Below are 10,792 nucleotides of genomic sequence, written 5' to 3'. Positions count from 1 at the left end.
TGGGAGGAGAAACTACTTCCTTAAAATGAACAGTTGTTTAAATGTGACTCTTTAAATTCAGATCAAACTGATGATTTAAACTATAATATCAGCAGACAGATAATGATTTTCAACACACACACCACATGTCATCGTGTTTATATTAATTTTATAGAATCAGTTGTTTCTAGATGTTTTACAGAGAAACTCAAGAAAACAACAAATGAGACAGTTTAAGGTTGAACATAGTTTATTTAACATTATAAAAGTAACTCAGACTGCTGTAGCATAAATTCAGCTCTATTAAAAAAGGATCAATGAAAAATCAGTTTGTTGTCACAAAGAATCTATTTCCGGACACCTAATTACTTCTTTTTGTTAAAAGTAGGTCTGTAGGACAGTTTTAAGATGTTATTCTATTTTCCATCAGTTTTACCAACAGTATCTTTGCTCCACATTCTGACTCAAGTTGAACTGGATTTCAGACACATGTGACTCGTCCAGTTTCAGCTGGTTTCTCACAAATACTTTTGTGAGGATCTTTACAGAATCTATCAAACCAACACTTCAGTTCATCAGCTCCTCCTCTCTCCCCCATCCTCGCACAGTCCTCTCCTTCAGGGACTTCTCCATTCCTCCCTGTCCAGTTGTCCGGGTCTTCTCTGATCCAGAAAGTCAAACTGAGAAATGTTGAACAGAAAAGACTTCATCAGTAAAATTCATGACTTCATGTTGGACATTTACAAAACATTTTTCCACAACAATCAAACCTTGTGTTCAGTGGTGAGTCGTCCACCCACAACCATTTCTCTTCTTCCTTTGAGTCTGTGAGTCCGATCCAGAACTTGTCCTCGTCATAGTCCATCTTTTGTCTCAGTCTGAGCTCCAGGAACGACTGAACAGGAAGAGTTGATGAAATTGACTGTGTGAGACTTTTCTGTGCTGAGATGATAAAATGTTCAGATGTGAGAACATGAAGCTGCTGCAGTGTTTTCTACCTGCTCCTCTCTGCTGTCTATCTTCACCAGATCTCCTCCTTTACTTCTACAATCATCTCTGCTCTGGTTCCAGGTTGATTTAGTGGTGGAGAAATAATAACACTTTCCTCCATGTAGCTCCCAGTCTTCTTCACACTTTGGACATGGTTCATCTATGGAGAGATTCAAGTAATAATGCCATCATTGTTTCCATCAGTATAACTTAATATACATAAATAACTTTTTACTGACACAATTAAGATTTCTCATTCACAGTTGTTCAGGGCTATTGAAACATACTGTAAATACTAATATCACTGTTTTACTGACTCAGAGTATCTGTCGTTTATTATTGTTTCTTCACGTCATCACTAAAGTCAGAAGACAAATTCATGACTTACTCATTTGTGCCTCAGGAGGCTGTGGACACACAGGCTGCACCACGCTGCATTGTTTTAATTCAGTGAGTTTCTCTGTGATCAAAGGATAAAAAACATTTTACTGTGATCAGTCACTCATCAGGAACATTTTACAATTTAATTCAATAAGCTGATCAGAACAATTAAAGAGAAATTATTGAGACACTGAGACTTTAGAGACTGAACCTTTGGACAGTTTCAAACTCACCTGTGAGATTTTTCTTCAGAGCGTCCTTTTCATTTTTCAGTGTTTGAAGTTTTTCCTTCATTTGTAAATTATGAAAAACTAATTAAAAGAAAAAGTGAAGTAAAGTAATGAACGAGGACGAGAGTCAAAGATCAGATCAGAGAGATGACGTTAGTTTAATTTAGCAAAACGGGACGTTGCCCATAACAAACACATTGATGCTTCCAATGAGATTCATATAATTGTTGTAAATTATCTTTTAATGCATTAAAAAAAATAAATTGTTTAAACGTGAAAATCATTTTCTCTCCTCATCTGTTTTTTTATCTCCATTAGTGAAAGTAAAAAATCTCCAATCATCTGTTTTTTAACATCTTAATGTTTTTTCAAGTCGATCTAACAAAACTCACTGACGACACCAAGACCAACGACAGCAGCAGCCAGCAGAACACCGAGAATCAGCAGGGACGCTCTCTCTGTGACCTTTGACCCTCCATCTGAAACCGGATGTTGGGAAACTGTTGGACACATTGAAGAGACAGAAAGGAGGGATGTAAAAAAGAAAGTTTGACTGTTGCTGAATTGAACAGTGTCATTAAGAAGCAACAGTGGAGTGATGATGCATCAGACCATCCATCGTCTAAACCATCAGGTAGTGAGACGTTTGACTCACATTAACATTTATTTAATCATTTTATGTTTAAACATCCACTTAAAGTGCCTGGAATTTAATATTTTCTGCCACATCCACCTCATGGAGATCAGTTGGGAAACATGAGTCTTGATACTTTCTTCAGTTCTCATGGCCAGTTCTGTATTTTTTCTTCAACACCGACTTCCTCTTGTCCTCTTCTATTTATAGAATAAACTAACAATCACTTTTCTTTCATTTCCTTTCTTTAGTAATGAACAGTTGGAAACAGAATATTACAGATGAAGAGAACAGACCTGGACTCTTCATTAATTAAACATCTTCAAATCTTTACGTTACTGACGAGCAAAACTAAAATGTAAGCACATTCTCAGCCTCCCTGCTTTTTGCAAAACACTCAACACACTTCTCTACATCTTATCTAATTTAACATGATGTCATGCACTGTTTCAAAATATCAGATCTATAATAAGAACCGACTGCAGCTTCCACACGTGCACATACTGAAGTGTAAACTCACTAATTAGGTAAAAGCACTATAAAAAGAGTTTGTATGTATCCAGCCCAATTTGAAGCCATAGAAAAGAATTATAGCAAATATGAAATGAGCAAATATTCACATTAGAGAAGCTGAAACTCATTGATTTTATATGTTTTGCTTGAAAAATATCTGAAACGTTCATTCATTTTAATTTAATTTAACTTTTTCATCTTGCCTGTTCATTTATTACTTGTTATTACCCACCTTTCTGCTCTGTGTGCAGCTTCGAGGTCTTGATTTCAGAGTAAGTGGTTTCATCTGGTAAAGAAGCTGCAACACAAAACCATCCTGCTGCTGAATGTGCCGTTCATAAAGTTTCAACATTTATACTTAAGTAAAAGTTAATTAAATTTTTTAATGTAATTTTTCTATTGCTATCTTATCAAACTGAAGACTCACCTTTTGTGATTCCACCTGATCTCTTGAACGTTACATCAGAGTAGACAACATCAGCTTCAGGCATTTTCCTGCTGTGTGATCAAACGACAACTAAATTTGAAACTTCACAGCCGACTGTAGAAAAAAAAAAGGTTTAGTGTAACGTGAGGATGAGGAAGGAGTTTAAATCCTCCCTTGAGTTGTTAAACAGAACCGTTTGTTAATGAAATCAGCCGGAGGACTCTGCATCTTTGCTTCTGTGCTGATACAAAAAGTAAAATCTATTTATGGAGAAGTAGAGTAATAGAGAGACTGGAACTTGAAAGAAAACGTGTTTGCATGTCTGGACTTGTGTGTTATAAGTGATAAGATTGCGAGATTTCAAACTTCCTTTCTGGAAAACAGGAAGTACGACCACAGCAGAAAAAGAGAAATAATGCAAACATTTATAATTCTACACTATTGTGATGCACAGCATTGTTCGTTAAGTGTTTGAGTCATTGTCACTGTCACATAATGTCGTGCTGCAGCTCTGCTACTTATTACTGAACCTATACAAACATGTAACAGGGGCCACTGTATAATTCCTCCTCTTTATTCAGGTGCTGTCCTGATGTGGATCCAACGAGTCAAACAGACCCTCCTCGCGTTAAACACTTCACCCTGTGGTTTATTCTGTTTCTTTCTTGGTCCAACTTTAATTCACTCCAGTTGAAATAAGCAGCTGATGCTGCTGGAGAAATAAAACGTGTTCTCAGTGTACCGGCAGCTAAAAAAAGCTCGTTTGTTCCTGTTCTCAAAAATAATGACATGTCACACTTACGGAAAACAATATGCTCACAGTCACAGGGGCGGTTGTGACATTTTTTTTTTTTTAACCAAAGGCATAACATTTAATTTACTACTATATTTTCACAGTCTGGTTCCCCAGGTGCAGGTTTTGGGCCGATCCTTATCCTGCCTGTTTATCTGCACCTTTATTTATCATTATTTTGGTGAAATAAATCAGCAGAGATCAAGATAACACAGTTACTCAGACTAAACGTGCTACTATTAGAGTTATTTTGTTCAATAAAGTCGACTCTACTACTCTGACCATGCAGAATTATATCTGATCTTCAAACCTGTGTGTCACCTCTCTGATTTGACTGTCACATATTAAAGATTTAATTAGGAAGGTCACGTGATACCACAGTGCTTCTGCTTCAAGTGTCACATCACCAGATGACTGATTTTGAATCTGTATCAAACTAGAAAGTTTCCTTCACACTTCATTTTCCTCTCTGGTTGTTAAATTCTACTTCCCCAAATCAGACTTTTATGTTTCAAACACAACAGTTTTATACTCATAAATGTCATTTTACAATGTGGACATGCTGCCGTGTTCCTTTGGTAAGTCTAGTTCTCTTTTGAGTATAATACTGAACTTACAACACTGAAGTAAAACACATGTACATGCTGTCAGTACTGTCATAATGACTTTTAGGACTCAAATATATTTAATAGTAAACTTATCTTTGTTTATTTAAGTACCATATTTCACTTTTAAGGTTAGGATTATTATTTTTGCTCAAAATTAAAGCACCATTTACCAAAATAAATGAACAGCAGCACCAGGAGGGTTTAACAGACAGTACAGTGAGTAGTAGTTCTGTAAATATTTTACAGTCTGTTTTATTTCTTTGTTTTTTTATGGACTTATATCTTGATATAGGGGTTTGATGAGAAACAGATTTTTTTCTCCAGGAAAATGTGCTTAAACAACAGGAACAGGAAGCTGCTTCCTTCGTTCCAACCAACCAACATTTTACAAATGACAAATGAAAAAGTTGTAAAAACTTCCAGAACAACTGAGAAGTGAGTGGAGAGTAAAGTTTGAGAAGAAACTCACATGTTGGGAATAAAAAATACACAGTCAGATTCAAGAGCAGACATTTTAATTTAGATCATTAATATCAGGATATAGATGCAAACACGCAGGTATTAGGGGTGGTGGAAAGTGTCCCAATTACAGACAAGAGAGGGAACAAACATCTGACACACACACACACACACACACACAAAATATATGTTGAAAAGGAGTTCAGGAGATGCAGTATACAGGGGGATTTTTACCATTTGAAAAAGAACTGGGTCATATAGACGAAAATAATGAAGAATGAAGTAGCAGAAAGAAACATTTTGATGTAAATAGTTGTGAGTTGTAATTAGATTTTTACCTCAATTTGTACTTATGTTTTTGATATTTACAATTTTCATAAAAAAAAAAGGTTCACATTGAAAAATACATGATATCTATCTAAACGTTGTCTTAACAGCTAATTATACCACAGACCCAGAGGTTACTACGCTGACATTTTACTCGGCTGCTAGAAAAAATCCACCAAAGTATTTTTCAGAAATGTAAAAATGATGATTAAACAAACACATGTGGTGTTGAAACAAGCAAAACTGTGGCAGTGAGTTGGTAAAATTCAAACGGCGTTCACATACGTTTCCCCCTCAGTGTGTGTGGTTTTGTGTTTAACAGGAAACTCGAGGCTAAACACAGTCACTGTCCATGTGACTTACTGTATTTTCACATCTTCTGGGTAAAGTTGTGAACAGCTGAGAATCACACTGAATATTTATTTGTTGTTTTTATGTGTTGTTGGTTTCTACAGAAGGAAAAGTGACACAGAAACTGTCAAATTTGTAACGATTCTAACATGTCTAACACGGCACTACTGCAAATTCATGGACCACTTGACATATTAGTGTTTTAACTGTAATTACCAGCAGTTCTTGGTCCTTTTGCTGCTGCTGCAGTGCAACAATTTCTGCACCAATGCATTGAACACAGCTTTGTCTAGTCTCCAGGATTCAGCTGCATCTTTCACAATCAAACCAACAAAGCCACAGAGCTCTGCTGGTCAAGTTAAACATATTAAGATAAGACCTTGTGTTACTTCAGTAAACCAACCAAACCACATCTGAACCAGTTCATTACAGACCTCTCTATTAACTACCTATTCGAGTGAGATGAAACTTCATTGTTGACGTTCTCCTGCATAAAAATAAACACTGGCATAAATGCATGGTGATATTTAATTGAAATAACTCATAACACACTGTCAGTCATTTGATACATGTGTTTATTTCCTTCTTGTTTAATTAGAATTATGCAAATCCAAGTCTAAAAGGTAATTTTACAAAGCCCTATTAAATGTTCATATTATCTTTATCAACATCAGCGTTGCTCCACGTTCTGTATCCTGGTCTGAGGACTCTAGTGACCTAATATCGTCCTATTTCCACTGGTTTCTCACATATAATACTCTGATGCATGTTGCAGGGTCTATCGAACCAACACTTCAGGTCTGCAGCTCCATGTTTCTCTCCCATGCTGGCACAGTCCTCTCCATCAGGATGTTCGTCCTTCCAGTCGTCGGGCTCTGTGCCACTCCAAAAAGTCAAACTGAGAAAAGGGGCGAAAGACTGAAAACAATAAGACTGAAGAACGTAAATACTGAACATAAACAAAAAGGCTTTCAGTCTAACCTTGTGTCCAGTGGGGAGCCGTCCACCCACAACCATTTCCCTTCTTCCCTTACGTCTGTCAGCCCGATCCAGAAATGGTCGTCAACAAAATTCATCTCTTCTCTCAGTCTGAGCTCCAAGAACAACTGAACAGGAAGAGTTGACGACATTTAGTTTCTAATATGTTCAGATGTGAGAACATGAAGCTGCTGGAGTGTTTTATACCTGTTCCTCTCTGCTGTCTATCTTCACCAGATCTCCTCCTCGTCTCCGACAGAAATATCTGCTTTCTTCCCAGGACCGACCACTGGTGGAAAAATAATAGCACTTTCCTCCATGTTGCTCCCAGCCTCTGTCACACGTTAGATAAGGATGAGGTTCACCTTTATTACAGGAAAGTAAAGAATCACTGATTACATTTGAACCACCTCTCTCACAACTCTATTTACTGTAGTATATGAGCTAATACAAACTAAAACACAGACTGACTCACTGTGTCCATTCGTTATAACTACAAATTCATAACTTACTTGTTGTGACTTCAGTAGGCTGCAGGTACGAAGGTTGCACTGTGTTCTGTGGTTTTGTTGTTGTTTTCGAGCAGAAACAAACTGAAAATTGATTAATATTAGTCACACTTTATGTTGGAACTCTAAACACATACAAACAACCCCACTTTATGTTTGAATGTGAAAAGTTATATTGTCCTGCCAACGTTGTGAGACTGAACCATTTGGACAGTTTCTAAATCTGACAGCCTACCTGTGAGATTTGTCCTCAAAACTTCAACCTCGTCTTTCAGAGTTTGGAGATTTTTCATGGTGTGGAAATAAACAAAAGCTGAATAAAAGGAAAAAGTAGTCGGTAAAAGTTCACGTATCAGTGCTTGATAATGAGCAGATGAAAGTTGCTATTCATATTTCAATGTATTCAATATGAACTCCATTAGATTATTATTTCTAAGTGTAAAGTTTGTTCCTAGTTATTAAAAAGACAGGTCCTTTTTGTATTATTTAAGAATTATGACAGATGAATGTTTTCATCCTTTTCCAGCTCAGAGTTGCTCTGAGACGTTTCCTAAACCCCTCTTAGACTCCACCTCTCAGCTGGGACTTTTTATACTAAGTTCTCTGAGCGTTTTCTAAGAATGTTTGTGAACACGGCCCCTAACTCTTACTGATTTAACAAAAGTAAAAACTAAATGGAATAAATCAAGAAACAGCCTGGTCATCGTCATCAGAAACAGTACAGACATTCCTCTATCACTGCATAAATAAAGGCTCAATTAGTTTGAAATAAAACTAATAAATCAGCTGCTTGGTTGTTTTTCAAGTAAAACTTGTAGAAACTCACAGAGACGGTAAATAACAATAAGAGCAGCTGCCAGCAGAGCACTGAGAACCAGCAGGGCCACTCTCTCTGCTGTGACCTTTGACCTTCTGTTTGATCTTGTTTGTTGGAAGGGAGGAGCTTCACCTGTTGAAGACAGATATTGAAGACAATATCATCAACAATAACAATAGCTCTGTTGAAACTTCAGAAATATTTTTGCCTTCAGAAAATATTCGTGACTTGCAGCAAAGGTCGACCTCGGTCCAGATCTGGGACACACACTGGTTATGTGCATTTTAAAACCAAGTGTAAACAGGATCGTTGTGAAAACTAATCATGGATCAACAGATATATGTCACAGTTTGTTGCTATGTTTGTTCTAGTGCCTCATGTCCTTTCCAAAGCCTCATCACTAGTCCCTGGATCGCCTGTACACCTGCTTTCCATAATAATGTAACTCTGAGACCACACATGAAAACAGCAAACATTAGTGGTGCTCAAAATACTTGTAGCTATGTTATATACAGTATTTATGGTCAGTTCCTCCTTTTAACCAGAAGTTTCCTGTTACAACATCACAGCTAAGTTATTAAAACATCACCGGGACTCGTTTAACTGCTGTATTCCACATTTCTGTCTCCTTTTCTCATTAATTTATCTTTCAACCTGCAAATTTTACCGTATATGTATAAAGCTTACACCCTGTGAGTCCCTGCGTAAATAAAGCTTCAAGTGAGTCAGTCAGTAAAATAGTTGATGCTGATTTTGGCTAAAACTGACTAAATAAAACGGTTTATCACCACATTAAAGTTTGTTACCTTCTCTGTAGCACTTTGAGTGGCTCATTGTGTCAGTCTGCAGGATCCTGACTTGGAAAAATTATACACAAGCACACAAACTATTCAGTTTATGATCATGAAATAAACACATGCGTCATATTTAGAACTTACCTTTAATTTTCGTTAACACTGAGCGACAAACGTCTTGGTGCCTTCAAAGTTCAGTCAGACTTAAAGAGAGAGAGGAGACTTTACTACTACTGACTTGCTACAGGAACCTCACCCTTGGTGGCAAACTAAACTCTAACGACACCACAGTCGACACCAGCGATAAAATTCATTCTTTGGCTAATTAAGCTATGTCAACAAGTATAATTTTATTTTCTTTACAGTACTTTTTAAAAGAAGACAGAACTGAGCACTGTCAACATTTATTTATACTTGATATGTGTTGAAACTGATGCAATGCTGCAAGATTCAGAGATAATACTTAAACTTCCTTCCTCTTTTTTCGGTATAGCTTAAAGTTCATGAAATCACATCCTGAAACCTACAGTAAAATATAATTAATGAGCCAGTCTGACTTACTATAGTCAGACTGACTTACTATACAATTTCAGCCGAAGTTGGGAAAATTGGTATTTGGTTATACAATTGATCAGTTTTAATTCTTCTGCAGCTAAAACAAAAAATAATTAATTAAATAAAAAACATAAGCTCTTTTCTTTTCCACAAATCATTTTATTTTAACCAGCAGAAACAGGATGATATTAAATCACTTTAGTCCTCACATCAGGATACAGAAGGCGGAGCAATGCCGAACCAGAACTACTGCACGTCTCCACCAACCAGTGGAACTGAAGTTTACATACAGCACATTTTTATCAAGACTCACATCGAATCTTAAATTTAGCACAAATGTCCACTTGGATATGCATGAACTTAACTACAACTTCACTGGACAGAAGTTTACAACAGCAATGCAGTAATTCTAGTTAAACAAGAAGAAAGTAATCACACGTATCATGTGACTGACAGTGTGTTATAAGTTATTTCAGTTTAATGTTACAATACATTTGTGCCAGATATATATATCTGTCAAAGTTTTTTAGTGACGAGATGACCAAAATTTGTAAACCTCCTGTCTGACCTATTTCTGCTACTAAATTTAAGGAGTAACATGTCAGACATTTCTGGAGAAAAACATTAGAGATGCAAGGAATAAGCCATAGTCTCATTTGAGTTAAGTGTTAACATAGAGTTCTGTGTAAAAGTCTAGAAAACATAGGAAACAGTGTATTAAAAAACTGAAAAAATACAGTACATTCAGAAAGTATTCAGATCCCTTCACCTTTTTCTGTTTTGTCATGTTACAGCCTGATAATACAGTCTATCAAATTTATCAGGCTGCAACAAAACAGAACTCAAAAGATAACTGAGTGTGAATACTTTCTGAATCTGCATGAGAAAAACTGCTTCTGTAGGCTGAGGTGACAAATACTGAGTGTGACCTCTGTAGAGGAATATATAAAGGTCAAGAACAGAGTTTCTCCTTTAAGGAACAGGAAGAAGTCCAGTGAGGACCTGACTCAGCATCTGTCAGCTTCACCCGGATGCTAAGTTCATCTATTCATTGTGACTAACCACTGTTTGAGTTTTTAGTTGCTCTAATTTAAAACCTGCTGAATAAATGGGTTCTTAAAGCACAGCTAATAACAACTCTACTGGTGGCCAAGGACTTCTGTACAGTAATGATTTTACAATAAACACTGAAAGGGCCTTTAAGTTTCTGAAAGTTGCATACAGACAGTCTTTATTTGCAAAAGTACAGGTACAAGGGGTAAAAATCTCATATTGTTGACTGGATAGTGTAGTGGTAACATTGTGGTTCAAATCCTGGCTGTGACCTACCACCAGAAATGACTCAATGGAAACAGTTATCTGATGGTGACACGTCCTAGTTTTTCCCCACAGCTCAGCTGAGGAGGTTTCATGAGTACTTGCTTCTGAGTAAGTTTATCAGTTAGTA

The 10,792-nt window shown here is 36.7% G+C and overlaps 2 protein-coding genes across 2 annotated transcripts; both read right to left on the bottom strand.

Annotated features, from left to right (window-relative positions):
* Window positions 1–211: 211 nt before the first annotated feature.
* On the bottom strand, window positions 212–3,522 carry LOC113154114 (CD209 antigen-like protein C). Its single transcript, XM_026348120.2, has 8 exons — window positions 3,155–3,522; window positions 2,960–3,025; window positions 1,973–2,080; window positions 1,584–1,661; window positions 1,358–1,429; window positions 978–1,129; window positions 750–874; window positions 212–659 (listed from the first exon to the last, which is right to left on the bottom strand). The coding sequence occupies exons 1-8, from the start codon at window positions 3,216–3,218 to the stop codon at window positions 461–463; spliced, it is 864 nt and encodes a 287-aa protein (XP_026203905.1). The 5' UTR covers window positions 3,219–3,522; the 3' UTR covers window positions 212–460.
* Window positions 3,523–6,334: 2,812 nt separating this feature from the next.
* LOC113153635 (hepatic lectin-like) lies at window positions 6,335–8,830 on the bottom strand. Its single transcript, XM_033326268.1, has 6 exons — window positions 8,803–8,830; window positions 8,006–8,128; window positions 7,415–7,492; window positions 6,878–7,035; window positions 6,674–6,798; window positions 6,335–6,590 (listed from the first exon to the last, which is right to left on the bottom strand). The coding sequence occupies exons 1-6, from the start codon at window positions 8,828–8,830 to the stop codon at window positions 6,410–6,412; spliced, it is 693 nt and encodes a 230-aa protein (XP_033182159.1). The 3' UTR covers window positions 6,335–6,409.
* Window positions 8,831–10,792: the final 1,962 nt, after the last annotated feature.

This window comes from Anabas testudineus, chromosome 11, assembly GCF_900324465.2.
Source record: "Anabas testudineus chromosome 11, fAnaTes1.2, whole genome shotgun sequence".
Taxonomy (NCBI): domain Eukaryota; kingdom Metazoa; phylum Chordata; class Actinopteri; order Anabantiformes; family Anabantidae; genus Anabas; species Anabas testudineus.
This window is presented reverse-complemented; position numbering and strand designations above follow the sequence as displayed.

What these genes read in the sequence shown, in the direction of transcription:
- LOC113153635 (XM_033326268.1), bottom strand. Translation starts at nt 8,830, where the DNA reads ATGAGCCACTCAAAGTGCTACAGAGAAG. An exon ending in CTCAAAGTGCTACAGAGAAG is followed by an intron (nt 8,129 to 8,802) that starts GTAACAAACTTT and finishes TGTCTTCAACAG; the next exon opens with GTGAAGCTCCTCCCTTCCAA. An exon ending in TAGACAGCAGAGAGGAACAG is followed by an intron (nt 6,799 to 6,877) that starts GTATAAAACACT and finishes CTTCCTGTTCAG; the next exon opens with TTGTTCTTGGAGCTCAGACT.
- LOC113154114 (XM_026348120.2), bottom strand. Translation starts at nt 3,218, where the DNA reads ATGCCTGAAGCTGATGTTGTCTACTCTGATGTAACGTTCAAGAGATCA. An exon ending in CGTTGGTCTTGGTGTCGTCA is followed by an intron (nt 1,662 to 1,972) that starts GTGAGTTTTGTT and finishes TCTTTTAATTAG; the next exon opens with TTTTTCATAATTTACAAATG. An exon ending in GCCTCCTGAGGCACAAATGA is followed by an intron (nt 1,130 to 1,357) that starts GTAAGTCATGAA and finishes ATCTCTCCATAG; the next exon opens with ATGAACCATGTCCAAAGTGT.